At 42.3% G+C, this 15636-nt stretch overlaps 2 protein-coding genes and 1 non-coding gene across 10 annotated transcripts in view; 1 reads left to right on the top strand and 2 right to left on the bottom strand.

The window, feature by feature from the left end:
• bcar1 (BCAR1 scaffold protein, Cas family member) overlaps positions 1-10372 on the bottom strand; it is a 30034-nt gene extending 19662 nt beyond the window's left edge. For 2 of the 6 annotated variants that reach the window (XM_061823853.1, XM_061823859.1), the window contains exon 1: positions 10202-10372. In XM_061823853.1, the coding sequence (XP_061679837.1) occupies positions 10202-10246 (45 nt within the window). In that variant the 5' untranslated portion in view covers positions 10247-10372. Of the gene's footprint in view, positions 1-2193; positions 2417-5395; positions 5603-5717; positions 5895-10201 lie in introns of those variants that run through there. The other 4 variants (XM_061823858.1, XM_061823857.1, XM_061823854.1 and 1 more) reach the window with 4 other exon arrangements.
• Positions 8867-8939, top strand: trnat-ggu (transfer RNA threonine (anticodon GGU)). Its single transcript has one exon. It is a non-coding gene; the product is annotated as a tRNA-Thr (tRNA).
• A 418-nt stretch (positions 10373-10790) lies between the features above and the next one.
• cfdp1 (craniofacial development protein 1) overlaps positions 10791-15636 on the bottom strand; it is a 33433-nt gene continuing 28587 nt past the window's right edge. The window contains exons 6-7 of one of the 3 annotated variants that reach the window (XM_061823860.1): positions 12079-12240; positions 10791-11590 (exon numbers count right to left, since the gene is read on the bottom strand). In XM_061823860.1, the coding sequence (XP_061679844.1) occupies positions 11494-11590; positions 12079-12240 (259 nt within the window). In that variant the 3' untranslated portion in view covers positions 10791-11493. The remainder of the gene's footprint in view (positions 11591-12078; positions 12241-15636) is intronic. The other 2 variants (XM_061823861.1, XM_061823862.1) reach the window with 2 other exon arrangements.

Genomic DNA, 15636 nt, shown 5'->3' with positions numbered 1-15636 from the left:
TTACCACAACGGACCGATACAAAGTCTGCATCACTGCAGAAGCTGAACCGATCTACCTGTCGATCTCCTGCTCCGTCCTTCCTTCACTTGTGAACAAGACCAAGATACGTGAAATCCTTCACTTGGGGCAGGATCTCACCCCCAACCAGGAGTGGCCACGTGACCCTTTTACGATTGAGGACCATGGTCTCAGATTTTGAGGTGCTTAGTCTCACCTTTACTCCTCCTGAATCGAAATTCGACTTCTCAATGGACCTTCCTCTCCAGCAACCCTGAATAGACCTCACCAGGGAGGCTGAAGGAGTGTGATGCCCCATAGTTGGAACATATCATTTGGTCCCCTTCTCTAAAAGGGGGACCACCACCCCCGTCTGCCAATCCAGAGGCACTGTCGCTGATGTCCATGTGATGTTGCAGAGGCATGTCAACCAGGATAGGCCCACGACATCCAGAGCCTTTCGGAACTCTGGGCGAATCTCATCCACCCTCGGAGCCCTGCCACCGAGGAGCTTTTTAACCACATCAGTCACCTCAACCCCAGCGATCGAAGAGCCCGCCTCAGAGAACCCAGACTCTGCTTCCTCATGGGAAGGCATTTCTGTGGAATTGAGGAGGTCTTCGAAGTATTCTCCCCACTGACCCACAGCGTCCCAAGTTGCGGTCAGCGGTACACAAGCCTCACTGTACAGTGTTAACTGTGCACTGCTTGCCCCTCCTGAGACCCCGGACAGTGTACCAGAATTTTTTCAAAGCCGTCTTGAAGTCGTTTTGGCCTTACCAAACTCCTCCCATTCCCGGGTTTTTGCCTCAGTAACCATCTAATCCTGCTGCATTCTGCTTGACCAACCGGTAGCTAAGAAAGAAAAGTTCCAAGAAAGTTTGGTCTTGGTACTCTGTAGGAGTCGATTTTTCTCATCATGTTGGTGTGTGAGGTTTACAATAAATCTCGTTGAGAAAAGGTACATTGGGAGGGAAGAATGTTCATGTGTATGATGTGGGTCTTTGGCTCGTTCATCTGTATGATGTGGCACTTTGCAGTAACACTAAAAAACATGGCCCTTCCTCTCTTGACTGGTTGGCCACCCCTGCCGGTACAGGGTGAAAACAGGAAGTCAAATAAAACGTGTGTACATAAACCACTTCACGTGAAGAAAATGTCCTTAAATAACAATTTTAACAATGCTATATTTAATTTGAGGTGACATGGTGGGTGAGTGGTTTGAGCGTCTACCTCACAGTTCTGAGAACTGGGGTTCAAATCACACCAATGATTATTTTAAAAAGCAATTCCATTCTTGATTTTGTACATACCTGTATATTTGTCAACAGACATGTTTATTTCTTTAGGTCTTCATCTGAGACTCTACGGTTCTTGTTTTACCTTAGTGAGCATTCTACACTGCTCTTGCTGTCATCTTTACACAACAAACACTGCTTGAAAGAGAAGCAACAGTCCTGAACTTATTGCACTGACAATTTGTCTAACCATGTAGTGATGAAGATAAATACCTTTAGAATATACTTTAATCACCTTTTCTATTTTTGTAAAAGTCAACATTTCTTAATCATAGGTCTTCTGAGAACTCTTTTGTATAAGTGATGGTTCAGATCAAACAGACAATTCCAAACTGGTATATGTTTTCGAGTTGCTTGGGCTCTTGCCAAATTGATTGGACTCCAGGTTGGCTCAAAGGTGTCTCGTATTAGCTCTTAGAGAATTCATAGCCAAAGGGTTAACTTACTTTTTCCTCTGCGTCCTGTGAATGGTTTCATGCTCATCATTTTTTTTAAACCCAGAATTGTTTGGGTGATTTAAGTTTTGGCAATTTTTTTAATTCTTTTGATTTTATGACCAATTTGCAGGCGAGTCACATATTTTTGCCTCCCATTGTAAATTTGAGCAATTTTCACTGAATTTAACATTAGGTGTACATCAAGGTGAATTTAAGATGTTTAATGAGTAACACACTCACTCATGGGAAACGCTTTGCTCTCTGTCCCTTTTGCATTTTCTTTATCCCCACACCAGAGCGTCACTCATTTTTCCAAGTTTTCAGCTCAGCTAGGACTTAGCAAGTCCTGCCAACGCATTGTCATACACTAAATATTGATCAACACATACAACCAATACAGCATATTAAATGTTGAAAGTTGTATTTACAATGACAAAACCATTCCAAAACACGTACTCACCAGAAAGTTCATTTTTTCCTGTTAGTTTTTTGAGCCCTTGTAAAAGAATATTTCCAACCAATGTAATGAGTTTATATCTCCTCCTAGCCACAAGCTTCCAGTCCACGTATCTTCCTGTCCACCCTCCCTTCCTTAGTGAATTTCTTCTACTTGTACAATCCTGCCCTCAAATATCAAGCAGATCAACACATTCTGCTACTCTGTGATCTCACACAACAAGAATGAGACTGTTGTTACGTCTTGTGCCTTCTGTTGCCCTCCCTCTTGCCTGAGGAAATGTGGGAGGAGAGTGTAATCCAACACAGCACTTACAGTTGGATTCTGAGGTTTTGCCCATAAAATCTGACCAATGATTTTAAACTGTGTCACTCAAAACAAATATAACCCCAAAACTCATTCTTGCCAGTTCTTTCTTGCCGGCGAGTTTGCGTATCATAGCAGCTCTCATGCTGTAACATAAAGTCTCCAGTGTTCCATATAGAATTCCAAAATTCCATATAAAATACTATTATGGATAAAGTGCCACCAGAAAGTATTCACACGCCTTCTCTTTTCCACAAGTTGCCTAACTTATTCTAAAGTTGATTTCAGTAATCCACATAAAATATCCCATAATACACACACACGAAGACAGAGAGAGAGAGAGAGAGAGGAGAGAGAGAGAGAGAGGAGAGAGAGAGAGAGAGAGAGAGAGAGAGAGATGAGAGAGAGAGGAGAGAGAGAGAGAGAGAGAGAGAGAGAGAGAGAGAGAGAGAGAGAGAGAGAGAGAGAGAGAGAGAGATTCTTATCGTCACAAAGTGTGTGTATATAAGTGTATGTAGGTGGTATGGTGGGGCTACTGGTTTGAGTGTTGGCCTCACAGTTCTGAGGACCAGGGTTCAAATCCTGGCCCAATATGCATTTGAACACTGAAATTTTGCAAATTCTCCCACAATAAAATCATGGATGTGTCTGAAATTTTCATCCGAGGTGCATGTCCACAGTGAGAGACAATCAAAAAAACTTTTTTGATCATTTATTTGTATAGTACTGCTGCAAATAAGTATTTCAACATTTAAATTTGGTACAGTAGCCTTTGGTTGCAATTACAACTAATTTTCTTTTAGTTTTTCCACCAGGTTGCACACATTGTAGTGGGGATTTTGGCCGATTTGTCCACACTGATTTTCTCTAAATCAGCCATGTTTCTGGGCTGTCATTGAGAAATGCGGAATATGAGCTACCTTTGAAGGTTTTCTATTGGGTTTAGGTCTGGAGACTGGGTAGGCCCATCCAGAACCTCAAGGTGCTTCTCCACAACCTTGATGTGCTTCTTTTGGTGTCACTTCTTGGTTATCCTGGCTGTGTGCTTTGTGTCATTGTCATGCTGGAAGACCCAACAACATCTCATCTTCAAAGCTCTAACTGAGAGGTGGTTGCTCCCCTAAATGATGGTCATCCTCTCCTTAATACAGTGCAGTCGTCCTGTCCCTTGTGGAGAAAAACACCCCCAAAGCAGGATGCTCCCACCCCCATGCTTCACAGTAGGGATGGTGTTTTAGGGATAGTATTCCTCATTCTTCCTCCTCCAAACACATAGAGTGGAATTAAGACCAAAAAATTATTTTGGTCTCATGTAACCACATAACTCCTCTGGATCATCCAAATGGTCAAACTTCAGATGGGCTTTGACGTACTGAATCAAGCAGGAGAACCTTCTGTGCCATGCATGATTTTAAATCTTGACGTCTTGTGTATTAGCCACAGTAACCTTGGAAACAATGGTGCCAGCTCTCTTCAGGTCATTGGCCAGCTCCTCCTGAGTAAATTTGAGGAGACTCCTCACCTTTCTGAGGATAATTGAAACACCACAAGTTGAGATCTTGCTTGGAGCTCCAGTCTGAGGGAGATTGACAGTCATGTTTAGCTTCTTCCATTTTCTATTAATTGCTCCAACAGTTGATCTTATTTCACCAAGCAGCCGTGAGCCCTTTCCAGGCTTGTGGAGGTCTACATTTTTGTCTCTGGTATCTATGGACAGCTCTTTGTTCTTAGCCATGTTAGTAGTTGGAGTTCTACTGATTGGCTACGGTGGACAGGTGTCTTTATGCAGCCAATGACCTCACAAAGGTACTTCTGATTCAGGATAATACATGGAGTGGAGGTGGACTAACCAGGGTTCAAATCTCAGCCCCACCTGTGTGGAGTTTATATATTTTCCCCGTGCCTGCATGGGTTTTCTCCAGGCACTCCGGTTTCCCACCACATCCCCAAAACATGCATTAAGTGGAGACTCTAAATTGCCCTGAGGTCTCATAGTGAGTGTGACTGCTGTCTGTCTACATGTGCTCGGCGATTGGCTGGCAACCAGTTCAGGGTTGCCTCCTGGCTGATGACTGCTGGGATAGACCCTCGTGAAGCTAACTAACTAAGAGGTCTTTGAGGGTCAGTTTTTGCTGATTGGCACTTGTTCAAATAATTGTTTGCACCAGTAACATATAAATTCTAAACTCATATGTTGTGATTTCTGTTTTTTTCTTTTTTTTTTTTAGATTAAAACTCTGCCAGTGGACATGCACCTAAGGTCAAAATTTCTGACCCCTCCACGATTTCAAAGTGAGAGGACTTACGAAATCAAAGTCCATCCATTTATTTTCTGAGCCGCTTATCTTCACGAGGATGCACATTACATAATTAATGGATGGATTGACATATTTTACATTTATTTATTTTATCTATTTTTTTTCATTAGTTTGTTAAATCAAGACTGTTATGCAAAGCAGTATTCACATAATACATACATTATCACTGGGTCATTTGTGAAATCTACAAGGAGGAATTCAATAAGCCAGCAGTAAAGACAGAGACTGAAGCACTCATATGAAGGCACTATCACATACAGGTATGTACCAACATAGCTTTCTGAATGACTGGCCTCTTCTTCATTCCCAACATACAGCTATAAAATCAAAGGGGCTCTGCCAAATTTCTGTACACATTACAACCCGGTTGATTCAATTAAATAGTCATATAAAAATGGCCCGAGTATGTATTTATTTACAAGTTGGTGGTGGTGGTCTGATGAATGGCAAAATCACTGATACGTTGTGTACAGTCTTGGTAAATAGTAAATTATAGAAACGTAACTGCAACATTACGAGATGATAGAATACTACACACATAATTAGACATAGTTGTTGTGAGCGGCAACTGTCGTACTTACGGGGAGAGACATTTTGCCGCGTTAAGCCCTTTTCCTGCCTGAAAAACAAACAGTGGTTCCTTGATGCGTTTTTCGTGAACGTTGGTGCCCGAAAGCCTTCCTCAGCGGAAAGAGGTGAATCCACGGCTCACGGAGACTTTGTCGCTCTTCTCCCTCATAATTTACCAAAACGAAGAACTCGTTGTCATAAGTCAGGGGTCGTTGAATCTTCGGGGGGGGGGGGGGGGGGGGGAAGAAGAAGCTTGTTACAGCAGGGATTTTACTGCAACTCAGCTGTTTCAACCATTTTGTCCGTTAGTACTACGATAGTAGTGATACGTACCACTACAAAAACATTTTAATAATTGAAAAGAAAATTACAATCTGCGTTGAATGTAATAATCCTACACATCTCACTATTATGTGTCAGAGTCCACGGGAACACACAAATGCATCTGCAGACAGCTATTTTCCTTAAAGGGGCCGCCTCAGGACAGGCTGTTTATATGGACGTCTTCAGCATCCCAAGCTGTTTATAAGAACATGCACATTGGATACAGTGGCACATATCAAGACAAAACACGTCAGAATTCACTTTCAAAAATGACGCTATAGTGGTGGGACAAACTGCCAAATATAGTCTACTTTTAATGATAATCAGAATAATGTTTATTTTGCCAAGTATGTTTAAAACACACACACACACACAAAGGACTTTGTGTCCAGGAGTTGGAGCTGCTCTAATACAACAGACGGAGTCAGTTGACAGAATTATTGTGAGACACAAAGGCATCGCGGTAACAGTTAAGAGAACAATCGAGGTTGTTCGTAATCTGGCAATGACAGTACACTTTTTTTCCCCACAATTGTGGAAAAGGATGGAGTCCTCTGATATTTAGACAAGATAGAATGCCTAATAAGAGCAATAGTCCAGAGCATTGACCATTTACAGTGACTAGTCATGTAATAATCTGGGACAATATTAACTGTCCAAGTGTTGTAGGTACTCCTCAGTCAACTGTGCAAGTGGTGTAGATGCTACTCGGGTATGAGAGGCAAATATTCGTCATCATCAGATGTGCAAATGGTGCAGTGTAGCGAGACTAATCCCATGAGTGCGCAAGTAATGTATAATATTTGGCCAAGGAGAACGTGACAACATCAAGACAAAAAATGGCAGCATGTTCCACCATCTCAATGGACCTTTCCGATGGAGACCTTAAAGTGGGCCTGTCATGAAATGGATGATTTTTGGTATATTATTCATGAAAAACCCACAGCCAATATGGGCCCATGTGTTTTTTCACCACAAAACATGATTTTGACGTATACAGCATTTTGTAACTCCCGCCATGAAAATCCTCTCAGGGTTTTGTTTTTGTGAAGAAGCAGGAAGTGATGTAAAGGACAGTGGCACCCCGTCGTGTACTCGTTTGTTTCCATTAGTTTTACCTCCGGGAAGGTAGCTCGTTGTTCCTTCGTGTTAGCCAAAATGCCGGCTCATTGCATTGCTGGACATTGCTTGAACACTCGGGAGAATGGAATTACCCTTCATAAGTTTGAAAGAGACCCTGTTCGTTGTGAAAAATGGATTGCACGGGTGCAGAGAACGAGAGCTTCGTGGGTTCCAAACAACAGGTAGGTGTGTATACAGGTACTAAAAAAATAGTTTGGGGCAGACCACGTAATCGGTCTCTCCCATAACGTAACAAAAGATCCGCATATGAAATGTGTTGATGTGCATCTCACTCAGCCTCGTCTCGATAGTGTTCATCGCGTACTGCGGCGACTTTGAACATACCCCTAAAAGCAGCATAGCTCTGTTCCACCTCCTCCTGATTTAGCAAGGCACCGAAAATCAACCACACCGGCTGAGGCGCTGCGTTCGGCGGTCATAGCTTCTGCGAAGGCTGCGCAGGGTGAGCGTCAGGCTTTGCGATGGGGGCGGCTCTGAAGAACCCAGCCGAGAATGCGTTACTCAGTCGCGCGCGTGCATAGAGCGCCCCGGCTCGACAGTGTTTTGCTCAGTACTGCGGCGTCTGTGAGCACCCCCCTAAAGCAGCACCGCTCGCATCTGTCATAAGCCACACCAGCCGGCTGCGATGAGCCACGATGGCACATCGCCGCCGCGGAAGTGGATCGGACAGGATGCAGTTTGGCCGTGATCGGATATCATCTGAATATGGCTCAAAACAAGTGTAATATTGCCCTGAGAGCTCGAAAAAAATAGTGTAATATTGTCCCGGTAACTTCACTCGGTTGTCTCGTATTGTCCTTTTCGAATAGAGCTTCGGTGTAAGAAGGGGCGTCGGAAAAATGTGAATATCTCTGTTGTTCGGCTTCCGTAGTAGCAGGCACTGCGCGTTTTCAATGGCGGAAGTGACGATGACGTTAAGGACAGAGGAGGCGACTAATATTGGATGTCGAGGGACACTCAATTGCGCAACTTTGTGCATGGATGACGCGCTCTCTGCTCACTTTTTTTTTTCCGTATAGACATTGAAGTGAATAATGCGATAGGTATTTTTCATTATAATATCTATTTTAGAATGTTTATAGGAATGACAATCCCACTTTAAAGTCCGCCCCCTTAGCCATGTCCCACAACCTTTCAAAATGGCTTTGAACATAAGATGTTTGAACTCGATTCCCTATCGCGTATTCCAGATCATATTGGGGTATGTTTTTTTTTTTTTTGCCAAATGGGTCAGACCTTTCCAAGAGAGTTCTACAGAGAGGTCTCAACTATTTCACTTAAAGATATGTACACGGAATTAAGATTTTGGACGGAGGAGAACGTAATGTCAGAGTTACAGCAAAATGTTGGAGATTGATGCAAAAAAAGTTTGACGCCGCACAAACCTCATATTGAAATCCAACAGGATAAAATAGTGGAATTGTACTGTGCATGTAAAGCAGGGTGAGTACTTTCTATTTGGAAAGATCACAAGTAAATGCCATTGTAGTCTTTATAAGTGGGTGTATTCATTTGACTTGGCTCGTAATCGAACCCAGGTCTCTGTCTTAAAAGTCTGATATGATAATGGGCAAATAAGAGATTTCTCTTGCATGACATTGCGCATTTAGTATCACTAACCCGACTTTTCGGCATGAAACAGTACACGTCATTCAGCAGGTCAGTGATACACTGACAAAGTGAAAGTTGTTCTTCTGCAATGTACAAAGCACTGATAATAAATTCAGAGAAGATACTTCTCCCTCACTTACCTTTGAACATACAGCCTTGTGTTTGTTGATATTCACATTTAGTTGTACGTGCCCTCTTCCGCAAGCCTTAATCCGTCGTAGCCACTTCGTCAACTGTGTTTTAGGGTTTGGAAAATGAATCAACCGGGCCCCTTGTAACCGAACAGGATATCTTTCATCAGAATTGCACGTTCCCCAAGCGCATCTGAGGACCATTTTCTTCGTGACATTAACTTTTCCAAGCGCAAGCGACTGATAACCAGCATTACTTGTGGGACAATACGAGGCCCCATAGCTCAGTGGTTAGAGCACTGGTTTGGTAAACCAGGGGTTGTGGGTTCATATCCCACTGGGGCCTCCACTCCCTGAGAAGGGTTGCGTCAGGAAGGGCATCCGGCGTAAAAATTGTGCCAAACATATATGTGCATTCGTCTGAGATGACACGCTGTGGCGACCCCAAAAGGGACAAGCCGAAAGAAACTTACTTACTTGTGGAACAATACGGCGAGAGGGGCCTGTCAAGCCAGGGGTTAAGACAACGCGGATATCTGATAGGCTATTTATTGTGCAAGTGATTTACAGGTAGGAAAGGTCTATAGTAAGATAGCTGTTTCAGGAGGGAAGAAGCTGTTGGGATGTATGCCAGTTTTGGTTTGCATATTTTGGAAGAAGCTACCTGCGGGAAGGAGATGGAACAGCTGGTGACCAGGATCTGGAGGGTCTGACAGGATTTTGCGTGTTCTTGTCTTTTGTCCTTGTTCTGGTAGCATGCAATTCCTTGACGGTGTCAGGTAGGGGGGTGCCAATACTTTCAGCAGTTTTGATTGTCCATTGCAGTTAAGACATTGTCCCTTTTTCTGGCAGCAACCAAACCAGACTGTGAAGAAGGCACACATACAGTACTGATTTCATGACCACTGTATAGAACTGTCTCAACAGCTCTCGTGGTGGGCCGTGGTTCCTTCGAGGCCACAAGAAGTACATTCTCTGGGCTATTTTTGAGGATGGCGTTAATATTGGTCTCCCACTTCAGGTCCTGAGAGACTTTTATTCCCAGGAACTTGAAGGTCTCCAATGGTTGACACAAGACAGTTCGACACTGTGTGGGGCAGATGTGGTGAAGGACCCCTCCTGAAGTCCACAATCATCTCAAGTACTTAACTGTGTTTACAGATGATACCGGTTGTGTCGTTCACCGCAGAAGCTCCAGCCTCTCCAATTCCTGCCGATACGCAGACTTGAGGCCAACGCTCTTCAGGTGCACCAATGTGCTGCCAAGTATATACTTACAACAAATAATGTTTTTGTTCATCTATCTTTGGCAGCAGCATATCAAGACAGATAGAACAAATAAATGCTCTTCTATTAGGTGGCAGAAAGTGGATAATTGTCGATCAACTTTTTGTGACTTTTTTGTTTGTTGGTGTGCCCTGAGATTTTTCAAATATAAGATATGGCTTGGTGCAATAAAAGTTGAAAATGACTGCTATGCTCCCTTTCTGTCTGCAGATATTATTACTGACCTTTTGGGTGTTGCACACAACTCTCACTGCAGTCTCAACTGTGACTGCACAAACAAGTTGCCATGTAGTAGCTGTAGAAAAGTCAAATCATAATCACCTGCTCCTCCACATTGAGAGGAACCAGATGAGGTGGCTGGGGCATCTGACCTAGACGCCTCCCTGGTGAGGTGTTCCGGACACGTCCCACCGGAAAGAGACCACCGGGGATGACCCAGGACACGCTGCAGAGACTCTGCTGGCCTGGGAACGCCTCAGGATCCCTCTGGTAGAGCTGAAAGAAGTGGTTGGGGAAAGGGAAGTTTGGGTATACTTGCTGAAGCTACTCGCCCTGTGACCTGACCATCCATGATGGATGGATGGATGGAGAAGAGCTGCTACTGTAACTGAAGTGTGGGGATGTATTTTCAGCGGGAGCAAGGCGTTTCAGGATATCAACAGGAGGGACTGGTGGGATGCACAACACTGGACATTGTTTTGCAATACCTACCTTTTGTTGGGTATAAAATATAGAAATACAATATAAAAACAGCAAATTAAAGATAAGTCATTGGTTGTGTATTTGTGGTGTTTTTGTGCTATGAATTTTAATATTTAAATTTAATATTAAAAAGCACAAATTTATGGGATTGTCAGGGTAATCAAGAGAGAAACCATGAAAGGGACACAAGAACATGCATGGCCATTACTGTTTTGAAATGGTAATAAAAGATTTTAATCCATTTTAAAGTGATGAGAATGCCACTTTTCAAATGCAATCTGCCAGCTAACATGAACAAAAGAGTTAAGTGACAATGGCTTTTATTCTCAACACACCTCCAAATCACATTTCAATTTGACATCAACAACGTCTAACTTTACCACAAACCATAATGCAGTGATGAGAATGACATACAAATAAATGTAATTCCGCACACAAATTTGATTTAGGATATTTGTATGTTAGGAGGATATATTCTGTGTGGAGTAAAAATGGCATATGATTTTAGGAATATGTTGATGTTCTGTGATTATGGCTAGTTAGGGACTCAAATGGGATTTGTGGGTTATTAAAAATTGGACACATGCTACTGTATTCACAACTTTAGGAGGTGGAGGGAACAGTAGAAGTTTAGATTTGACAAAATAGTCAACGTGATCCCAGACAGGAATAATCACTGAGAAACATTGAATTGAATTCAACATTGAAACACAGCTCTAAAATAGCACAAGGGTTGACTTGAGTGTGCTCTCAGACAAAAACAAAAACACTAAGACTGTGGGGTACGCAGAAAAAAAAAATGGACTTATCTCACTATTTTATACTAAGACAACTAACATTTGAACAATAAAGTATATTGCACCAATAGAGGCATTGGAGCTCACTTTATGGGGGAAATTCTCATCCCATGGTCAAGAGGAATGTTTCATGTTTTTTAGACGCACTTCTTTCTCCATCTCAAACTGTCTGGAATCAACACGTTCCAAGAAATTCTTCCGCTCTACATACCTGAACAGAAAAAAAAAAGTTGATAAAATCATTTTAAGGTTAGACAGCAAATGTCTCATTTTGGAAGCGATTTGGACTATTATTTTAAAACAAGCCAACATTCATTTTTCTCCACTCTTTAAATGAATAACTACTTCGACGAGAATAATTTGATTTGGATGAGTTGCCAATACAGTGTATTTGCATGTATGGAAATAAATCCATACAAAGAATTTAAGATTTAATCAATTATTCTGAACAAAACTTCAATCACTGTTAAATTCCGTATCTTTGTGCATCATTCAAACTTCGTAACTGTAATGTTCAAACAATCCAAAAAAATTTTAAAGAGTATTTGACAGTTAAAATATATAATTCTCCACACACAAATGTTAATCATTACGCTATGAATGATAAACTAAATACAGTGCAGAAGAAAAACTGGTTTCATATTTCATAGTGAACGCGATTACCAAAATTACAAATTAGAGATCTTCACAGTCCCTTACCCATCCCTGCCCCTGTTGTGGATTGCCAGCTCCTCAGTGATGCCCTCCTCATATTTAAAAGCATCCCAGTCCATCTTTGACTTCTCCAGTGTGCTTATTTTTTGTTTCTTTCCCCCAATACGACTCAATAAACTAGGTATCCCTGCTGGCCGCTTGGAACTGCTGACACAAAATGGAGGGATTTTACTTTGGGTTGATGACTATACAGAATAATAGCAGGAATAATTTGAAAACGAATAACTGAATAATATACTGTGTGAAAAAAGTCTGCTGGAAAAGAAAGTTGTAACCAGATGTTTACAAAGATGATATAAGAAGACATTTTTTTTTCTCCCACCACTCTGACAATGACAAACAAAACCTTTCCTGTCAAAAAGGATTACAGAAATTCTTTAACACCAGAGAGATTATTTCTTTAAAACAGTTTTTCATAACTTTCTTCAAAATGGGAAGTTTCCATACAGTCAAATTTTTATGCCTTTAAACCATGGGTCATCAACGTTGGTTGCCTGTGGGGACCACTTAAGGTGCCCGAGAGGCATTTTCTAAAAATAGCATTGGTCACAAATTGTTATTATTATTATTATTTGTGCTTTAAATTTTTAATCTGACTTGTTTACATTTGTCATTTTCAAAATGATATATAATGTAAAAAATAGAAAAATATATTTTATGTACAGTGAAGAATGTAAGTATTTGAACATCCTGCTATATTGCAAGTTCTCCCATTTAGAAATCATGGAGGGGTCTGAAATTTTCATTATAGGTACATGTCCACTGTGAGAAAGATAATCCAGAAAAATCCAGAAATCACAATGTATGATTTATTCGTGTGATACAGCTGCAAATAAGTATTTGAACACCTGTCTATCGGCTAGAATTCTGACCCTCAAAGACCTGTTCGTCTGCCGTTAAAAGTCCACCTCCACTCCATGTATTGTCCAGAATAAGATGCGCCTGTGTGAGATCATTAGCTGCATAAAGACACCTGTCCACCACATACAATCAGTAAGACTCAAACTTGTAACATAGAGCTTTCCAAAGACACCAGGGACAAAATTGTAGAACTCCACACAGCTGGAAAGGGCTACAGAAAAATTGCCAAGCAACTTGGTGAAAAAGGTCCACTGTTGGAGTAATCATTAGAAAATGGAATAAGCTAAACATACAGTCAATCTCAATGGGAGTGGAGCCCCATGCAAGATATAACCTTGTGGGGTCTCAATGACCCTTAAAAAGGTGAGGAATCAGCCCAGGACGACACGACAGGACTTGGTCAATGAGCTGAAAACAGATGGTACCACAGTTTCCAAGGTGACTGTTGGTAATACATGTCATGGTTTGAAATTATGCATGGCACAGAAGGTTCCCCTGCTTAAACCAGCACATGTCAGGGCCCGTCTTAAGTTTGCCAATGACCATTTGGATGATACAGAGGAGTCATGGGAGAAAGGTTTATGGTCAGATGAGACCAAAATGGAACTTTTTGGTGATAATTTTACGAACCATGTTTGGAGGAAGACGAATGATGAGTTCCATCCCAAGAACACCATCCCTACTGTGAAGCATGGGGGGGTTGCATCATGCTTTGGGGGTGCTTTTCTGCACATGGGACAGGAAAACTCCACTGTACTAAGGATAGGATAACCGCGGCCATGCATTTTGAGATTTTGGGGAACAACCTCTTTCCCTCAGTCAGCATTGAAGATGGGTCACGTCTGGGTCTTTCAACATGACAATATAGCAGTGCAATCTGTAGGGCGGTCCCAAGCCCAGATAAATGCAGAGGGTTGCATCAGGAAGGGCATCCGGCGTAAAAACTGCCAAACAAATATGAGCGTTCATCTAAAGAATCCCATACCGGATCGGTCGTGGCCCGGATTAACAACGCCCGCCCCTGGCACTACTAACCTGCAGTGCGTCGGTGGAAATTCAGCTACTGTGGGTCGAAGACAAAGAAGAGGAGGAAACCGGATTCGTCGTCAGAAGAAAAAGAGGAACGAACAGAGCCTATAACTGAGCGTAGGGACATTGAATGTTGGGACTATGACAGGAAAAGCTAAGGAGTTGGTTAACATGATGATTAGGAGAAAGGTTGATATACTGTGCATCCAAGAGAGCAGGTGGAAAGGTAGTCAGGCTAGAACTTTTGGAGCAGGGTTTAAATTATTCGACCACGGAGTAGATGAGAAATGGAGTAGGGTTATTTTAAAGGAAGAGCTGGCTAAGAATTTCTTGGAGGTGAAAAGAGTATCAGATCGAGTCATGAGACTAAAATTTGAAATTGAGGGTATTTTATATAATGCAATTCATAGCTATGTCCCACAGGGAGGATGTAACCTAGAGATAAAAGAGAAATTCTGGAAGGAAGTAGATGAAGTAGTTCTGAGCATCCCAGACAGCGAGAGTTGTGATTGGTGCAGATTGGAATGGACATATCGGTGAAGGAAACGGGAGCGATGAAGAAGTTATGGGTAAGTACGGCATCCAGGAAAGGAACTTTGAGGGACAGACGGTGGTGGACTTTGCAAAAATGATGGAGATGGCTGTAGTGAACACGTATTTCCAGAAGAGGGAGGAACATATAGTGGCCTACAAGAGCGGAGGTAGAAGCACGCAGGTGGATTATATTTTGGGCAGATGATTTAATCTGAAGGAGATTACTGACTGTAAAGTAGTGGGAGGGGAGAGTGTAGGGGAGAGTGTAGCTCAACAGCATAGGATGGTGGTGTGTAGGATGACTCTGGTGGTGGGTAGGAAGATTAAGAAGACAAAGGTAGAGCAGAGAACCATGTGGTGGAAGCTGAGAAAGGAAGAATGTTGTGCGGCCTTTTGGAAAGAGGTGAGACAGGCTCTCGATGGACAGTAAAACCTCCCGGAAGACTGGACTACTACAGCCAAGGTAATCAGAGAGACAGGCAGGAGAGTACTTGGTGTGTCTTTTGGAAGGAAAAGGGAGAAGGAGACTAGGTGGTGGAACCCCAAAATACAGGGAGTCATACAAGGAAAGAGATTAGCAAAGAAGAAGTGGGACACGGAGAGGACTGAGGAGAGGCTAAAGGGGTACATTGAGATGCGACGTAGGACAAAGGTAGAGGTGGCAAAGGCTAAACAAGAGGCATATGAAGACATGTACACCAGGTTGGACACGAAAGAAGGAGAAAAGGATCTCTTCAGGTTGGCCAGACAGAGTGATAGAGATGGGAAGGATGTGCAGCAGGTAAGGGTGATTAAGGTTAGAGATGGAAATGTGTTGACTGGTGCCAGTAGTGTGCTAAATATATGGAAAGAATACTTTGAGAAGTTGATGAATGAAGAAAATGAGAGAGAAGGAAGAGTGGAAGAGGCAAGTGTGAAGTACCAAGAAGTGTCAATGATTAGTAAGGGGGAAGTTAGAAAGCCACTACAAAGGATGAAAAACGATAAGGCAGTTGGTCCTGATGACATACCGGTGGAGGTATGGAAACAATTTGGAAAGATGACTGTGGTGTTTTTGACCAACTTATTCAACAGAATATTAGTGGGCAAAAAGATGCCTGAAGAATGGAGGAAAAGTGA

The sequence above is a fragment of the Syngnathoides biaculeatus genome, chromosome 6 (assembly GCF_019802595.1).
Source record: "Syngnathoides biaculeatus isolate LvHL_M chromosome 6, ASM1980259v1, whole genome shotgun sequence".
NCBI lineage: Eukaryota > Metazoa > Chordata > Actinopteri > Syngnathiformes > Syngnathidae > Syngnathoides > Syngnathoides biaculeatus.
The sequence above is the reverse complement of the archived record's forward strand: the minus strand, read 5'-3'. Positions and strand labels throughout refer to the sequence as shown.